This window comes from Protobothrops mucrosquamatus, unplaced genomic scaffold, assembly GCF_001527695.2.
Source record: "Protobothrops mucrosquamatus isolate PMUCROS unplaced genomic scaffold, P.Mucros_1.0 scaffold1304, whole genome shotgun sequence".
Lineage (NCBI taxonomy): Eukaryota > Metazoa > Chordata > Lepidosauria > Squamata > Viperidae > Protobothrops > Protobothrops mucrosquamatus.
Window position 1 is genome coordinate 91,208 of NW_015387505.1, and position 17,408 is coordinate 108,615.

General features: G+C 37.3%; 1 protein-coding gene across 1 annotated transcript in view; it reads left to right on the plus strand.

Moving 5' to 3' along the window:
- LOC114922909 (ERC protein 2-like) overlaps positions 1-17,408 on the plus strand; it is a gene marked incomplete at its 5' end in the record, with an annotated part of 110,847 nt that overhangs the window by 67,995 nt on the left and 25,444 nt on the right. The window contains one exon of the mRNA XM_029285115.1: positions 13,163-13,310. Coding sequence (XP_029140948.1) covers positions 13,163-13,310 — 148 coding nt within the window. The remainder of the gene's footprint in view (positions 1-13,162; positions 13,311-17,408) is intronic.

Consider the following 17,408-nt stretch of genomic DNA (forward strand, 5'->3'; position numbering starts at 1 on the left):
CTCGTCTATTCTGCTGTCTCCAGGCACTGCCACGTCCACTATCCAGATTTTTTTGTCTTTCTTATCAACAATTGTTAAGTCCAGGGTGTTATGTTGCAGGTGCTTGTCTGTTTGAATTCTGAAGTCCCAGAGCAGTTTAACTTTATCATTTTCTATGACTTTCTCTATTTTATGATCCCACCAGTTCTTGCTTACAGGCAAATGATATTTCTTGAAGATCTTCCAATGCACCATTGTTGCTACTTTGTCATGCCGCTGCTTGTAGTCAGTCTGTGTGATCTTCTTGCAGCAGCTTACCAGGTGGTCCACTGTTTCTTCAGCTTCTTTGCATAGGCGGCACTTAGTGTCTGTTGCTGTCTTCTCAATTTTGACTTTGTATGCATTTGTCCTTAAGGCTTGGTCTTGTGCTGCCAGAATTAGTCCCTCGGTCTCTTTCTTCAACTTTCCTGCTCTTAGCCATTGCCAGGTCTTGCTATTATCTGCTTTCACAGCTATTTTTTTTAATGTACTGGCCATGTAGTGCTTTGTCTTCCCATGCCTCTGTTCTGTTCTTCATTTGGTCTTTCTTGTAGGCCAGTTCGGTCTCTCCAGTAGTCAGTAAGCCTTCCTGATATACTAATTTCAGTGCATCTTCATCATTGTCCAGATATTCTTCCATCATCATCATCATCATCATCATCATCATCATCATCATCATCATCATCATCATCATCATCATCATCATCATCATCATCATCATCATCATCATCATCATTATTATTATTATTATTATTATTATTATTATTATTATTATTATTATTATTATTATTATTATTATTATTATTATTATTATTATATGTACCTGAGATGAAGCAAAAGATGTTTAGGATTATGGGAAACTACCTTATACTAGTTCACCTAGCTGAGATTTTTCTATTCAGAATATATACTACAAACCCCAGAATTCTTCACAAACCCAAGGTAGTGACCATATTGGCTGGTAATTCTAGGAACTGTAGGTCCAGTGCCCAGTCAGATGTGTTTTCTTGCCCTTACTAGGATTCAAAACTGTATTTTTTTGCACATGCTCTAAATTTTGCATTTTAGATATGTATTAGATTTATGCAACCAACATTTATTAAATTGCAAATTAATGGATGAAAAGTGTACTATGTCCTTTTGAATGGTCAATGACTAGATTGTTGTTTAGAACAAAATTCTTCAACCTTGTGTTGTATATCAATTTCTACCATTTCCATGCTGGTTGGCACAAAGCATTTGTTGGCCACTATAGCAGGATGCACTGACTATTGTGAAATGCAGTTAATTCTTTTAAGCAAAAGAATCAAGGACATTGCCTGTGTAAGCCTTAAATTCACAGCCTTGATGCAGAAATGTCTGATGCTTGCTTAGTAATTTCATTCTGAGTACTGAGGAAAGGAGAGAATCTGAGAGCAAGGAATTTGTGTGAAACCTTCCCTCCAAATGAAGTATGTTATCATTCATTTGCAACTTACCACCTTTAAAGCGCTTCATGGCATTCATTTGCAAATTACCACCTTTAAAGCGCTTCATGGCATAGGACCCGGTTACCTCCGAGACCGCCTTCTGCCGCAGATTCCCTCCCACAGACCGGTACGCTCCCACAGAGTGGGTCTCCTCAGGGTGCCGTCGGCCAAGCAATGTCGGCTGGCGACCCCCAGGGGGAGGGCCTTCTCTGTGGGTGCCCCTACCCTCTGGAATGAACTACCNGACCTGACCTAGGGAGGATTTTATACTGGGTTCATTTTTAGGAATTTGGAAGACACAACTTTAAAATTTGGTTTAATTCGGTTTTATAGGGGGGGATTGTATATATGCTTTTGTTTTAAATATGTTGTGCGCCGCCCTGAGTCCCGCAGGGAGAAGGGCGGCATATAAATTAAATTAAATAAATAAATAAATAAATAAACTTGTAAAATACCCTCCTTAATGCTGTTGTTCCATTCCCAAATGTCAGAGTCCCAACCTTTGAAATTCACCAACATGGGGTCTTCCAGCATGTTCTACACCAGAGGTGTCAAACTGCCAGCCCGTGGGCCAGTTTCAACATACTGAAGCCGAGCCCGCCCCATTGCCGGCAATGCAAAAAGAGTCAGGATACATCGCGACACGTCACGTGACGTGGCGAGTTTGACACCTGTGTTCTACACATTCAATTGGTAACAATTTGGGGAAGGCTGATCTAAACTAAACAATTTGAGAATTAAGCCCTAAATCAGTTGTAAGGGCAGGAAGAGAAAATAAACTTTTGTTTCAGATTTTTAAGCAGTTCAAGGGAAGAAAACAAAATGTAATCAGCTGTACAATTTGATAGAGCCCCCATACCTTCTAAAAACTCGGGGCCTCCAGAACATCTAATCAAGAACTTAAGACAACAAAATATAGCAGGTAGCAGATATTTGTATTCATGTTTATCTGTTGCTCGATTCCTTTCTTTAACAAGGAAACATACTGTAGCTCTATGGACTTTCAAGAAAATTCCATTCATCTGAAGCATTTCTTGGCATCTGCACCTACTGAAAAGAGAATAATCTCTAAATGAAAGTGTCTGCTAATTCAGGAAAACTAACTTCTTTAAATCCTGACACCCAAATTAATTGCTGTCTTGCATGGGCATCCATAAAGTAAACACAGCAGTTTATGGCTGGAGGGGAAAAACATATAAGCAGAGGCAGTGGTGGGATTCAAATATGTGAACAACCGGTTCTCTGTGTGGATGACGCTTCTGGAAGTCCATTCTGGGCATGGGCAACAAAAAATTAGCTACCGGTTGTGCTGAAGTGGTGCAAACTGCCTGAATCCACCACTGGGCAGAGGCAAAAAAATAAAAATAAAATCCCTCTTCTGATGGTGGTAAAATACTTAGGGCTCAGCTTCCCTCTTACACTTCTTTGTTATTCAGAACTGCCCAGACCTTTCGGGATGTGCTGCAGTTTGTCTGAGATTCCACAGGATATTTTATTTACAGCATCCTTTTTCAAATATGGTATGTTTATAGGTGGATCTAGGCAGTAAGACTGGACACATGATCCAAATTCAAATGTATCTCATCATATGGTTCTTGTTACTCATGTGGCACTCCATAATCAGTGCCAAGTGGCTAGCATTTTCCAGACAGTGTGGATATAATATAATTAAAATTAGAGCTTTCTGGTTTAAATAAAAACATTATAATGAACACCAAGGCTAAGATTTTATTTAAGTAAATAATTATACATTCATGTTTATTTTTTTGAACAGGGTCCCTTCCTTCCTTCACTCATTGTATCAGGGAAATAGGCTCATTTGGAAACTGTAGGAGAGTTTGACACTATATCAATTGGACACTATATCAATCTTGTAAATAAGTATTTAAATTCATGAGAAAGTGATAAATTCATAGCTAAGGTAGTGAAAGTCACTGATACAATATTCACACACCTAGGAAATATGAATATATAAGACCTGAAATACAAAACTGTCGATTTTATGAACATGGTAGCTTTGATAATATATTTGCCAGGACAGCTATTCACAGAAACAGCAGAATAATTTATCACTCAGCAGCAGCAAAAAAAAAAAAAATCACTTAACAATAAAAATATCCCACATTCTGTTCTTTCCTCACTATTTCCTTTGGGTTGTTGCAATGGTATTTAAGACATAAACTTGCTGTTTCTAATAACAAGTTCAGCATCTTTGCTAATGTGTCCCAAATAAACAGATGTTGGTATTTCTCTAGAGTAGTGTTTTTCAACCTCAGCAATTTTAAGCTATGTGGGCTTCAACTCTTCAACTCTTTCCCACCCATGATGGCTGGGCAATACTGGGAATTGAAGTCTACACAATTTAAAGTTGCTGAGTTGAGAACACTGCTCTCGATCTTCATTTCAGAAAGAAACTCCATTATTCTAATTCTTTTCCTAAATATGCCTCTATCTTTAATTTGAAAATTCTGCAACAGCAGTATTAGGCCACACTAATACTCAAATTTGTGATTTTTTCCCCCCAGATGCAGAAAACAGAGTGACAATGTTGGAAGAGACCTTAGAGGTCTTCTAGTCCAACCCCCTGCTCAAGCAGGAGACCCTATACCACTCCAGACAAATGATTCTCCAATCTCTTCTTAAAAACCTCCAGTGATGGAGCATTCACAACTTCTGGAGGCAAGCCATTCCACTGATTAGTTGTCCTACCTGTCAGGATATTTCTCCTTAGTTCTAGATTGGATCTTTCTTTGAATATGTTTTCATCCATTATTTCTTGTCTTGCCCTCAGGTACTTTGGGGGGGATAGGTTGTCCCTTGTTTGTGACAGCCTGTCAAATATTGGAAGACTGCTATCATGTCACTCCCAGTCCTTCTCTTTGTTAGGCTATGCCCAGTTCCTGCAACTGTTCATCATATGTTTTAGCTTCCAGCCTCCTAATGATCTTTGTTGCTCTTCTCTGCACTCTTTTTTTGTATTGAAGTATCCAGAACTGGATGCAGTATTCCAATATGGTCTCACCAAGGCAGTATATAATAATGGTTTTAATATTTCATGTGATTTTAATACTATTCTTCCACTGATACAGCCTAGGAATGCATTGGCTTTTTTGGCAGCTGCAGCACATTGCTGTCTCATACTTAAGTGGTTGTCCACTAGGATGCCTAGATCCCACTCATAGTTACAGCTGTTGAGTACGTGCCATCTATTCTATACCTGTTCATTTGGTTTTTCTAAATTAAACTTAAATTTAATTTTTAAAATTTAATTTAATTTAACTTAGACTCAGATAAAGTTCTCAATTCAGTATACTTTTTGGAAAAACTCTATATTTTTAGAGTTTTTAGAATCTAAACGTTATCCAAAACAGTGATATTATTAATTGGTTTAACAAAGCTAAATATATATGTGATCTCACCTATTTATTGATTATGTAGCACACAGTGATTTCAGAGCAAATTCATTTCACACATGGTTCAATTTCAGCTGCCAAAGGAGAATTACATTTGCTTCAAATACCAGTACCTCTTTTATTGCATCATCAGCATCATCAGGATTTTAGTTTACAATTGTGATCCTTTTTTTAATGCTCTGGCTATAAATAAGAGAAAATTCAGATGGTTCCATAAGCCAAGTAAAAGTTATTCCTAGTTCATAAAGCCTATGCCTACTTCCTACATTTTGGGGAGCTCAATGTTCATTAGCAATAAGAAGATTACAATGAAAACAGGAAGGTAATTTTACTATATCTATTTATTATTGAAGAAAGGTTAAAATACATGGAGTTTAATGTCATTTTTGGACAGTATCCAAAAGAACTTTAGTAAACATTAAACAATTTCCTAGTCTAGTTAATACAAGGAAAGTATTCTCTCACAGCCACGTTTGAGAAGATCCATTTCCCTGTATGTGTTTCTGCCTGTTTGAAACCAGGGCCAGTCTAATAACTTTCTGGAGTTTGTGATCAGTGCACCTCCTCTTTCTAAATATTTTCATCTGCCTTTTTAAAGGCTGGTTTCTTGTCTGTAACAAATTTGGGAAACATTTACCCACCAAAGAAGATCAATGAGTCAGTTGCCTTGCTCAAATTTGACATCTCCGCTCCTGGAAATGCCTGCAGCGGTTCTTTTAACAAGGAAGTCATAATTAGTCGACATGAATCTGGTATCTGACTTCTTTTCATGCCTATCTTTAAACTGCTAATTAAGGAAATATTTGTGTGCTGTTGTCTGAACTTCTCCTCTCCTCGATTCTTGAAATAACTTGGATCTGTTCCATATTTTCCTCACCTCCCAGCAATGTTCTGCCTTCAGATCTGCTGCAGTTTGACACTATACAGCTTTTAAATTAAAGTTGGCTTAAGAAGTTAGCAAGGAGTTTTAAAAAGAATTTTTTTTCCACAGTGATATTTGGGCAGTAACTTCATTAGTACTCTTCAGTCTAAGAGTAAAAAGCAATTTAAAATCTGGTCTGATGTCTGCAAATGACAGTATGAGATGTGTGATTATTTCCTGCTCAATTTGGTTTTTTATTTTGAAAATACTTTGCTTGCTTTGCTGCTATCATGGTAAGAAAAGTGTGTCCTCTTCCCATAGATAGTTATTGAAGTGAGGATGACTTAATTAAAGATCAAATTCAAGAGATTCAGAAGTATATGTTTTTCAGTAAATAAGGGAAGGAAAGGGAGAAGGGAGGGAAAGATAGGAAGTAGAAAGTAGAGAGGGAAGACAGGCAAGCAAGTCACATCAGCCCATGGTGCACATGGGCTGATGCTAGGATTACTATCTTCTTTATGTGTTGGCATGGGAATTGCCAGAATTATTCATTTCTGGATATTTTTTTCTGGGGACACATCTTAATGAAGACTATTCCATGCAATTATATTCTTTGATCATTGAAATTGACAATAAATAATGGTTTTATTATCCATGAATTTCTGTATCTGCTTTTTCAATTATTATCCCATGTGTATTTGTGAGTACATGTGGTTTTGTGCTCTAAATCTATATGCAAATTGTTTTAACTTTAGCCAAGAGTACTTTCATTAAATTCAACTGAATTGCTAACTCATTTATAGTGCTGATCTGCTGCCTATGCATTCCTAACCTTGCAATTGGACCTGTATATTGACCACATGGTATTGTTCTTGAAGACTAGTTGGAGTCAGTGGCAAATATTTACACAGAATGGATTTATTTTTGATACAGCAAGTTCTTACTTAGCGACCACAACTGGGATTGGTAACTTAATGGCTAAGCAGAAAAACATATGACTTTTTTTAAATTAATTCTACATGCCACAGATCAGTTGTGAAGCTCCTAAATGGTGATCACTTGACCACACGATGCTGCAATGATGGAAATGTAAAGATTGGTCACGAAGTTGGTTTTTTTGTAACTTTGAGCAGCTGCTAAATGAAGCAAGCAATAAGCAAGCACTACCTGTCTAGTTAAGAGATTAAAAAGCACATTATATCAGATTTTTAGCAGTAACATTTCTCTATTTTTTACCTTCCATCTTTTAAATCATGACCCTTCAGCTTTTCCAGCTTTTAAAAGATGACTGAACAGGCCTAAGAGAGCCAATATGGTGCACAGCTATATTTCTATGTCACAACACAGTATCTGAAACTAATTTAAACAATCTTTCAATGTGTGGTTCTATGGCTGTACCCTCTCTGGATTTACTTCCCTGTGCATGGAGCAGCATTGGATCAGATTTCCGTGACTTTTGTGCAGTAGTGCATGGTGAGAAATAGTATGGTATATGAGCTCCTTACACACCATAGTTTGTCTATAGAAAGATGAGGAATGGGAGCCATCTTGGAAGAGAGGGCACTGTGTGATGCCTTCCCCTCATATATGGTTATATACTTGGGAAGAATCTGTGGAGAAGTGTTAGTTCCAGGAGCTGTAACTATTTCCTTTTTTGGGACTGGCCTCCAAAATCCTTTCCTGAGAAATTGCTCTGTCAGCCATTGCCACAATACATAAATCTAGAATGTCATATATGGTATTGAATTTTTCCACAAATTATCATTTTGGGGCAGTTGTGCAGTTGTGACATAATATATTGTTTTCAAAAGGAAATATGCATTCAGTGCAGATAATAGAGCTCTGGTTGTTTATTTAAAGAATCATCTACATCTATATCCATGGTAGATTAACAGCATGTTTGGTTGGGGCAGAGGGTGAATGAAAGAAAGAAGTTGCTTCAAATGGGATCTCTCATCACAGTTTTCCTGAAATCACCTCCTACGGAACCTAAAGTTGAATGTTCAGGGTCAGAAGGGAAAGAAAACAACAATTAAGGTGACAGGATGATTGAGTAGCTTATTTTCCATTCACTTATGATCAGAACATAAAAGGTGGGATATATGTTCCAGGTCAAGTGGTATTAATTATATGTTAATTGTTATTTTGCAATTAATTATACATTTTATGACTACAGCAGTGACAAAGTCTATTGTAAGTACATTTGTATGGCTATATTGGTGGGAATTATACATGGGGAAAACTTGCTTTCAGAAATCCTGGTATTGAAGTCTTCATTTTATATTGCCTCACACTTCCATTTACTCAACTTGGTGCCTATTGACAGAGCTTAGAAGACTGTGCTCTGACTAACCAAGCTGGGGAATGAAGCCAAAGTGTTTACATTATTCTCATTTAAATAGACTTTGAGGTACCATGGCAATGGATTATTCTTCAAGGCTTCTGGGAGACTGTTCAAGAGGGTTAAGCTGCCTGACAGCAATCAGCACAGAACATTTCTTTAATTCTACACATATTGTTTTTCAGTGCAAGCGAAAACCATTTTTGTTTATTTCGTTAGCTCTGTCTTTCTAAAAACTGAATATAGTGTAAGGTTATTAAATCTGTTTTAGTGCTAGTTTTGATCCATTGCTAATCATGTTCAAGTATATGTTAAATGTCTCTTATTTATTTATTTACATTTTAACCCTTATTTTGAGACTAATATCTTCAACATATAGATATTTTGACAGTTAGAATAATTAATCAGTGGGACAACCTGCTATCATGGTTCCGATAGATGAAACCCATCAAAAGAACTTCAAGGCAAAAATTATTCCTTAAAGAACATTTTATTCAGGAAACAAAGTATCGGCACTACATAGTTGAACCCAAAAATTAAATTCCCTTCCCCTGGATACAAAGTAACAAAGTGCAATTCCCACCTCCAATAAGCTGTCATAAATCACATTCTCCAATTAGCCTAAAACACGGGTTTTCTCCCTAGCTCCTCAGCCTGCCAAAACGTTATCAGCTCATCCTTGAGTTCACACAAAGCAGCATTATTATTATGGCTAACTGAGCTCAAGCTTTCATCCCACCACCCTTCTGCACCTGATTTCTAAATACCAGAAAAAGCATGTGTTGGAAGTAAAGTCTTCATCCTGGTTCATCCAAGCTGGGGATAAATAAACAACATGGCGACTGCTTTGGGAAGAAGGTTACAGTTTATTGAAGAGGCAGAAAGATGGTTCTTGCAGGAAAGACCAGAGGAAAGAAGGACCTGAGCACATGGGCAGTAGGTTTTTATACCCTCTCTAGCCTTTTGTTTGGAATAGTTTCCTGTTCCTGTGGCATGAACTTTGAGGCTATTTCCTGTGTCACGTATTCTGACCTGAGTCTAGGTGTGACTCTCTGGTATACTTGATGGTAATGGGTTAGTCCTACTATGTCCCATCTCAGGTGTGATATGCAGATTTTAGGTCTTTGTCTTCTGGCTCCAGCTTTCCTGATAGTTTTACATCTGCATTTGTATAGGGTTGGCTCCTGTTTGGGATAGAGAGATTTGGGGGCAGGGTTGGCTTCTGCTTTTTAAAATCCTTTTTGAGGAAATATATTTTTCTGCCTTTTTAATATTTCCTTCTCTGGGGCTCTGACTTCCCTCACATATTAAAAGCAAAGAGAAAATGGCTGCAATTTTTATCAGTTGTCAGAGTGGGAACATCCAATGTTTACAGCATTGACACCTGCCTCCAGAAGCTGTGAATGCTCCAACACTGGAAGTTTTTAAGAAGAGACTGGACAACTATTTGTCTGAAATGGTATAGGTTTACTACCTGAGCAGAGGTTGGACTAGATGATCTCCAAGGTCCCTTCTAACATTATTATTATTATTATTATTATTATTATTATTATTATTATTATTATTATTATTATTATTATTATTATTATTATTGTTCAATGCTTTTTTGTAAAAAAAAAAAAAAGGAGCCGGAACTCACACACATCATTCTATGACAAAAAAAGCCCTGCTACTACTACTACTACTACTACTACTACTACTAATAATAATAATAATAATAGTAATAGTAATAGTAATAGTAATAGTAATAGTAATAGTAATAGTAATAGTAATAGTAATAATAATAATAATAAAGTTGGAACGGACCTTGGAGGTCATCTGGTCCAACCCACTGCTCAGGCAGGAAACCCTATACCTGTCAACGCTGCAAATACTGTATATTCTTGCTTTGACAATATGCAGAACTGTCTGGTATTTTTATAGTTAAATCAGGCAACAGTGAAAGGGGAGGAGAATAAGGAAAGCCCGGGAAAAAGAAACCGGAAGTAAATCACATCTTCCAAGTTAATTGGAAGATGTGAACCATGACCCCATAATAGGGAAGGGAAAAATGCCTGGAATGTATGTGCAACGGAAAAGAATCTCAGATCTAAGCATTTCCACCATGCCGTACTGACATCTCTGTAACCTTAATAAATGCTTTTAGGATAAAAATATGCCTGAAAGTCCTTTTAAGTGTTTCATTAATCAGACACATGACAATACCATTTCAGACAAATGGCCATCCAGTCTCTTCTTAAAAACTTCCAGTGTTGGAGCATTCACCACCTCTGGAGGCTGTTCCACTGGTTAATTGTTCTAACTGTCAGGAAGTTTCTCCTTAGTTCTAGGTTGCTTCTCTCTTTGGTTAGTTTCCATCCATTGCTTCTTGTCCTGCCTTCAGGCGCCTTGGAAAATAGCTTCACTCCCTCTTCTTTGTGGTAGCCCCTGAGATACTGGAACACTGGGGGAGGGCCTTCTCTGTGGGTGCCCCCACCCTCTGGAACGAGCTACCCCCCGAGATCCGGACGATTCCGGATCTCCTAACCTTCCGCCGCGCCCTCAAGACATGGCTTTTTCAGCAAGCGGGACTGACCTAGGGTGAATTTTAAATAGGGATAATTTTTAATGATTTTAATAAGAGACACAGCTACAAATATTTGGTNGTGGGGAGAAGGGCGGCATATAAGTCTTAAAATAAATGTCTCCCCTCGTCCTTCTCTTCATTAAACAAGACATACCCAAATCCAGCAGCCGTTTCTTATATGCTTTAGCCTCCAGTCCCCTAATCATCTTTGTTGCTCTTCTCTGTACTCTTTCTAGAGTCTCAACATCTTTTTTACATTGTGGTGACCAAAACTGGATGCAGTATTCCAAGTGTGGCCTTACCAAGACATTGTAAAGTGGTATTAATACTTCACGTGATCTTGATTCTATCCCTCTGTTAATGCAGCCTAGCACTGTGTTGGCCTTTTTGGCAGCTGCAGCACACTGCTGGCTTATATTTAAGTGATTGTCCACTAGGACTCCGAGGTCCCTCTCACAGTTACTACTATTGAGCAAGGTACCCCTTATACTATACCTGTACATTTGGTTTTTCTTGCCTAAATGTAGAACCTATTGAGGTCAGGCTGATAGGTCTGTAATTTCCTGGGTCCATTTCTTTTCCTTTTTTGAAGAAGGACTACTACATATTTATAATTATCTATAAATATATTATTTCCCATGTTCTGTTTCTTTTAGGTGACAGAAATGTGAATATGTGTGCATTCATTTCTTGGGGACTAATATCAAGAGCATGTGGTTGTTTCACAGCTCCAGATAGTCCTAAATTACATCAAATGTTTGCAATAACTTTTAGACATCTTTCATCCTGGTTTGGAACCAAAATCCCTTTAATGGCTCTAATAAAAGGCATACATTTTGTGTTTGACTGGAGATATAAAAAATTATCTTGAGACTTTATTGCTATGTCTTTATGGTGGTTTCACGACCATTTCACAATTTTTTTCTAAACCAGTAGAAATGAAGGATTCTTTTAAATATTCTTTAAAATCTCATCACAAACTTGCTTTTTCTGAATTTTGACCAGATGACTGTCTACAAAGTCTTCATATTTATCTAAAGATAGTGTAGGCTTCCCTATAAAAGCTATAAACTATGTTGTAGTTATATTGACTAAACTGTTTGGGTGTATTGTGTTTAACTATTTGAACCATGAATTTATAAAATAGAACCCAATATGTTAAATACATGCATGGGTGCATACATCACATACACAAAAACTTTGTCACATTGAATTTTAGTATTTTTTCTGAATATGTGGGCAATGTCTGAAGAAATCTGGTTACCTTCAAAAAACCATGATAAGTTTTGCTTTCATCATAGCTACAATTACTCATGGTTTGGGGGATCGGCAGCAATGAATTGGAACCAAACTTTCTTGAAACACACTTTTTTGTTGTCAATCCTCAGTGAGTTCCTTGCTTAAGTGATTTATGAAGACTAACTGTAATTTAGTCAGTTACCCCAGAATTGTACTAAATCATGAAAACTATTGAAAAAGATGGCAGAGTTCACATCTTATTGATCATGCTTTACACACAGTTGATGAGTACTATTGTAAAATAATTTGTAAAAAGTGTAATCACCCCAGGTAAAATGGTAAAACTTGCAACTAAGGGATGGATGAGTAAGTTTGTAGTTAAACTTGTAAAAAACAAAGTTTAAAAATCATATTTAAACAATAAAAAATTGGTAAGTGACTGCCTAAGCAACTTGAGGTATGCCGTAGGGTTTGGAAGTAGTATGGAAAGTAGCAAGGCTCAAAAAGAGTGCCTTAGATTCTTTATTAGATCAGGGTGGTATATTAATTGAACATTAGTTTAGCTTGAATTCTGCTGTTCCAAGAAAATCTGGATATGGTTTTGCAGAGATGGTCTTAATTTATACCACATTCCATATATATATCAATAACACTTAGACGTATATACAGTTTCATAACGCTTTATAGCCCTCTCTAAACAGTTTACAGAGTCAGCATATTGCCCCCAACAATCAGGGTCCTCATTTTACCGACCTCGGATGGATGGAAGGCTGAGTCAACCTTGAGCTGGTCAGGATCGAACTGCCCAACTGCTGGCAGTGGGCAGAATTAGCCTACAGTACTGCATTCTAATCACTGCACCACCACAGCACTGGTGAATGAGGTCTATATGCACGAGGTATGCATGCAAATAGTAGTATTCATGCACAATCACTTATAAAATATCCAACTAGCCAATTATGTTACAAATTAGATTACAAGAATATTCATACAAATCAACCTCCCCCAAAATATACATTTAGGGTACCATGTATACAAGCTAAAATTCAACATGTATTGAAGAAGCTTAATGTGATTTTCTTCTTGGTTCTAGATTTTATAAAACATTATTTTTTCTAAAAAAAAATTTGCCCAGAGGTTTGACTTTTTCTTTCTTTCTTTCTTTCTTTCTTTCTTTCTTTCTTTCTTTCTTTCTTTCTTTCTTTCTTTCTTTCTTTCTTTCTTTCTTTCTTTCTTTCTTTCTTTCTTTTTCAGACAGGAAGCATTGCTTGCTGCCATTAGTGAAAAAGATGCAAACATTGCCTTGCTTGAGCTGTCTGCTTCAAAGAAAAAGAAAACGCAGGAAGAAGTGATGGCTTTGAAAAGAGAAAAAGACAGATTGGTCCATCAGCTAAAACAACAGGTTGGCAAATCTTTTCTCCCCATTTCTTTCTAGGGACTCTGAGATTATTCTCTCGGTTTTCTTCTGACTTTAAGCTAAGCCTTAAAACAAACCTTGTGACAGCTGGAGGAAAAGCGAGGATCAAAATATATGTCATCTGTCTACTATTTTACTGGTCTTTAGCTGAATATAGAGTTAGTTTATTCCATATATATCTTGTTTTTCCTTTTTCTTCACATCTGACTACTGATTATACAATAGTAGCCAGTAAGATTTTGAGATATGCTCCTTATACAGAATCCCACTAACTTTATTTCTTGTATATTACTGCACTATTTGCTTATTTGGAAGGTCCAATTGTGAATCTTTTGCAGGTTTATTTGGAAGTTATATATGTGACTGGATTTCAGCACAAACCTAGTTATAATTTGCTTCAGTTATAATTACCAGTTGTACATGTATACACACATGCATACATTCTTGCCCCCAAAGTTTGTTTGCAATTAATTAACAAAATATGTTTGTATTTTTCCTTTACTGTTTAAAAAATATTATAACCCATTAAGCCAACATGGGTTTGTCACAAACAGATTATGTCAGACAAATCTTATTGCATTCTTTGACCAGGTGGCAAAATTAGTGGACCAGAGGAATGCTGTGGATATAATTTACTTGGACTTCAGTAAGACATTTGATAAAGTAGACCACAGCCTACTACTTGATAAGATAGAAAAATGTGGGTTAGACAGCATCACTACCAGATGGATTCCTAACTGGCTGACCAACTGCACTCAACATGTAGTCCTCAATGGAACTGCATCTACATGGAGGGAAGTATGCAGTGGGGTACCCCAAGGCTCTGTTCTGGGCCCAGTGCTCTTCAACATCTTCATCAATGATTTGGATGAGGGGATAGATGGGGAACTCATCAGATTTGCAGATGACATCAAGCTGGCAGGAATAGCCAACACTCCAGTAGATAGGCTTGAGATACAGAAGGAACTTGACAGACTTGAACATTGGGCATTATCTAAGAAAATGAAATTCAGTGGTGAACAAAGTAAGGTTCTACATTTAGGTAAGAAAAATCAAACACACAGGTACAGTATAGGTGGTACCTTGCTCAATAGTAGTAACTGTGAGAGGGATCATGGAGTCCTAGTGGACAATCACTTAAATATGTGCTACAGCTGCCAAAAAAGCCAACACAGTTCTAGGCTGCATTAACAGAGGGATAAAATCAAGATTGCGTGAAGTGTTAATACCACTTTATAATGCCTTGGTAAGGCCACACTTGGAATATTGCATCCAGTTTTGGTCATTACAATGTAAAAAAGATGTTGAGAAAGAGTGCAGAGAAGAGCAACGAAGATTAGGGCTAAAGATGATTAAGCTAAAACATATAAAGAATGATTGCTAGAATTGGGTATATCTAGTTTAATGAAAGAAGGACTAGGGGTGACAGGATAACAATGTTCCAATATCTGAGGAGTTGTCACAAAGAAGAGGGAGTCAACCTATTCTCCAAAGCACCTGAAAGCAGGGCAAGAAGCAACGGATGGAAGCTAATCAAGGAAAGAAGCAACCTAGAACTAAGGAGAAATTTCCTGACAGTTAAAACAATTAATCAGTGGAACAACTTGCCTCCAGAGGTTGTGAATGATCCAACACTGGAAGTTTTTAAGAAGAGATTGGACAACCATTTGTCCGAAATGGTATAGGATTTCTTGCCAGAGCAGGGGGTTGGACTAGATGACCTCCAGGTCCCTTCCAACTCTGTTATTCTGAACTAGAGGAATCTGAATTTAGGATCTCATAACCTTATCTAGTTTACACAAAATGCCTTTTAAAAAGTGAGAACTCAAAACAAATTAACCACTAATCAAATTAATAAATAAAATGAATATTTATGCCTCCTTTTTTGCTCTTTGGAAAAAGCTCCAGATAAAAATATAAGAAATAATTATTCATTTAAAACACCCAAAAGTATCATGTCATTTTTCAATTTTTGGTTGGGAATATACTGCATATTTTTCAGCTACTATCCATGTTATAATTGTTAGCTTTCACCAACCAGGAGGGACACAGATCTAGTTGACAGCTAGTTGGACTGACAACTGGCTATTAGAGATGCCTTATCGAGTTATCTTGAAACAGTTGGATCCTATCAGACTTGATGAAGTGGACAGGGTCCTCAGTGCTATCAGCGCAATTACCTGTCAATTAGATCCATGTCAGTCCTAAATGGGGAAAGCCTCCTGGATGGAGACCTCTAGGTGGGTTCAGGCAGTGATAAATACACTATTGCAAGAGGGATGTTCCTGGGACCTTAGTTACTTTGTTCAGGTAGTCTGCATTCAGGCAGGTTAAAGGCATGGATTCATCCCTGTTACCTTTACATTACCAGAAATTTCTTAAATGCCTGAGATAATGACTTTTCTCCATTTACAGTTGTCCCAGGAGTCCAGTATAGATTTTAAAAATTATTCTCTAGTACTCAACTCCTCTTTATTTGTTTCAAATAAGAGGAAGTTCACACTCATGCTGAAGTTATCTGGTTTGCTGCTGCTCACACCACCATGTCTTCGCATCCCGCGGATGGCAAGTTGTTATTTAGAAGTAAAATATACAACCCCGCTTTTTTTTAGAACGCCAAGAAATGGAAAGAAAATCCTACAAATCATCCTTGTGATTGTGTAGCCTAGCCTTTACTGACATTAAGTTCTGGATAGAACAGGCCTGTTATTTAATTCGATTTTAGAACAGAAACTATTTATTTATTATCGTGGTTTTTAGTATCGCCTGTTCACCGCCCTGAGTCCCGTAAGGGAGATAGGGCGGTATATAAATTTAATAAATAAATAAATAAATAAATAAAATTTGATCTCTGTATGCAATTAAGCCCATTGCTGAATTGTACAGATTTTCCACTAACTATTTAAAAAGTATAGAAAGCCTGAAACTAAACAACAATAAGCCCCTCCTGAAAGCCCTACCCTTTGTTAAACAAGACAAATGCCATTTCCCCACTTTTATCTATTTTCTTGTGCTACAGAACTTTCCATTGATTTCTTTATTTTCTAGACATTTAATTTTCTGGGAATTGTCTATCTTCCTTAGTAGTCAACAAAATCCTTATGGTTGAAAAGCTTCCTTTATGAAAAATGGATGGCCTTGAGTGCCAAAGATTTGCCATATGAAGGCCAAATCTCATTTTTCTTTCTGAGAAAGTGCAAAAAGGAATAATAATTTATTTTAATGGTCAGCAAACCTAGACTTCCCAAAACTGAAGGTTTGTACATTTGAAACTCAGAACTCTCCTTCCTAGATCAGCTTTGTAACTTATCACAACTTTGGTTTGTTTCAAGAACTCATTAATTTTAGCTTCTTATTCTATGTAGGCTTTTCTGAAACAGAATTTGGACTTGTGGATCAGGATCTGGCTTTTCTCTTTACTAGTTTTCTTCCATTCTCTTGCAAACTGTGGTCACCAGACTATGCTTGTAAATGCATTTATGGAAGACCAAGTAATGCTGACTTCCCTCCATACCAGATCAGATTCTGACGAGGAAAGAGAAGGGTAGAAGAATCTGGAGGGAAGTGTGTAGTGGGGTGCCCCAGGGCTCTGTTCTGGGCCCAGTGCTTTTCAAAATCTTCATCAACGATTTGGATGAGGGGATAGATGGGGAACTCATCAAATTTGCTGATGACACCAAGCTGGCAGGAATAGCCAACACTCCAGAAGACAGGCTTAAGATACAGGAGGATCTGGACAGACTTGAACACTGGGCACTATCTAACAAAATGAAATTCAATGGTGAAAAAAGTAAGGTTCTACATTTAGGCAAGAAAAACCAAATGCACAGGTATAGTATAGGGGGTACCTTGCTCAATAGTAGTAACTGTGAGAGGGATCTTGGAGTCCTAGTGGACAATCACTTAAATATGAGCCAGCAGTGTGCTGCAGCTGCCAAAAAAGCCAACACAGTGCTGGGCTGCATTAACAGAGGGATAGAATCAAGATCACATGAAGTATTAATACCATTTTACAATGCCTTGGTAAGGCCACACTTGGAATACTGCATCCAGTTTTGGTCACCACGATGTAAAAAAGATGCG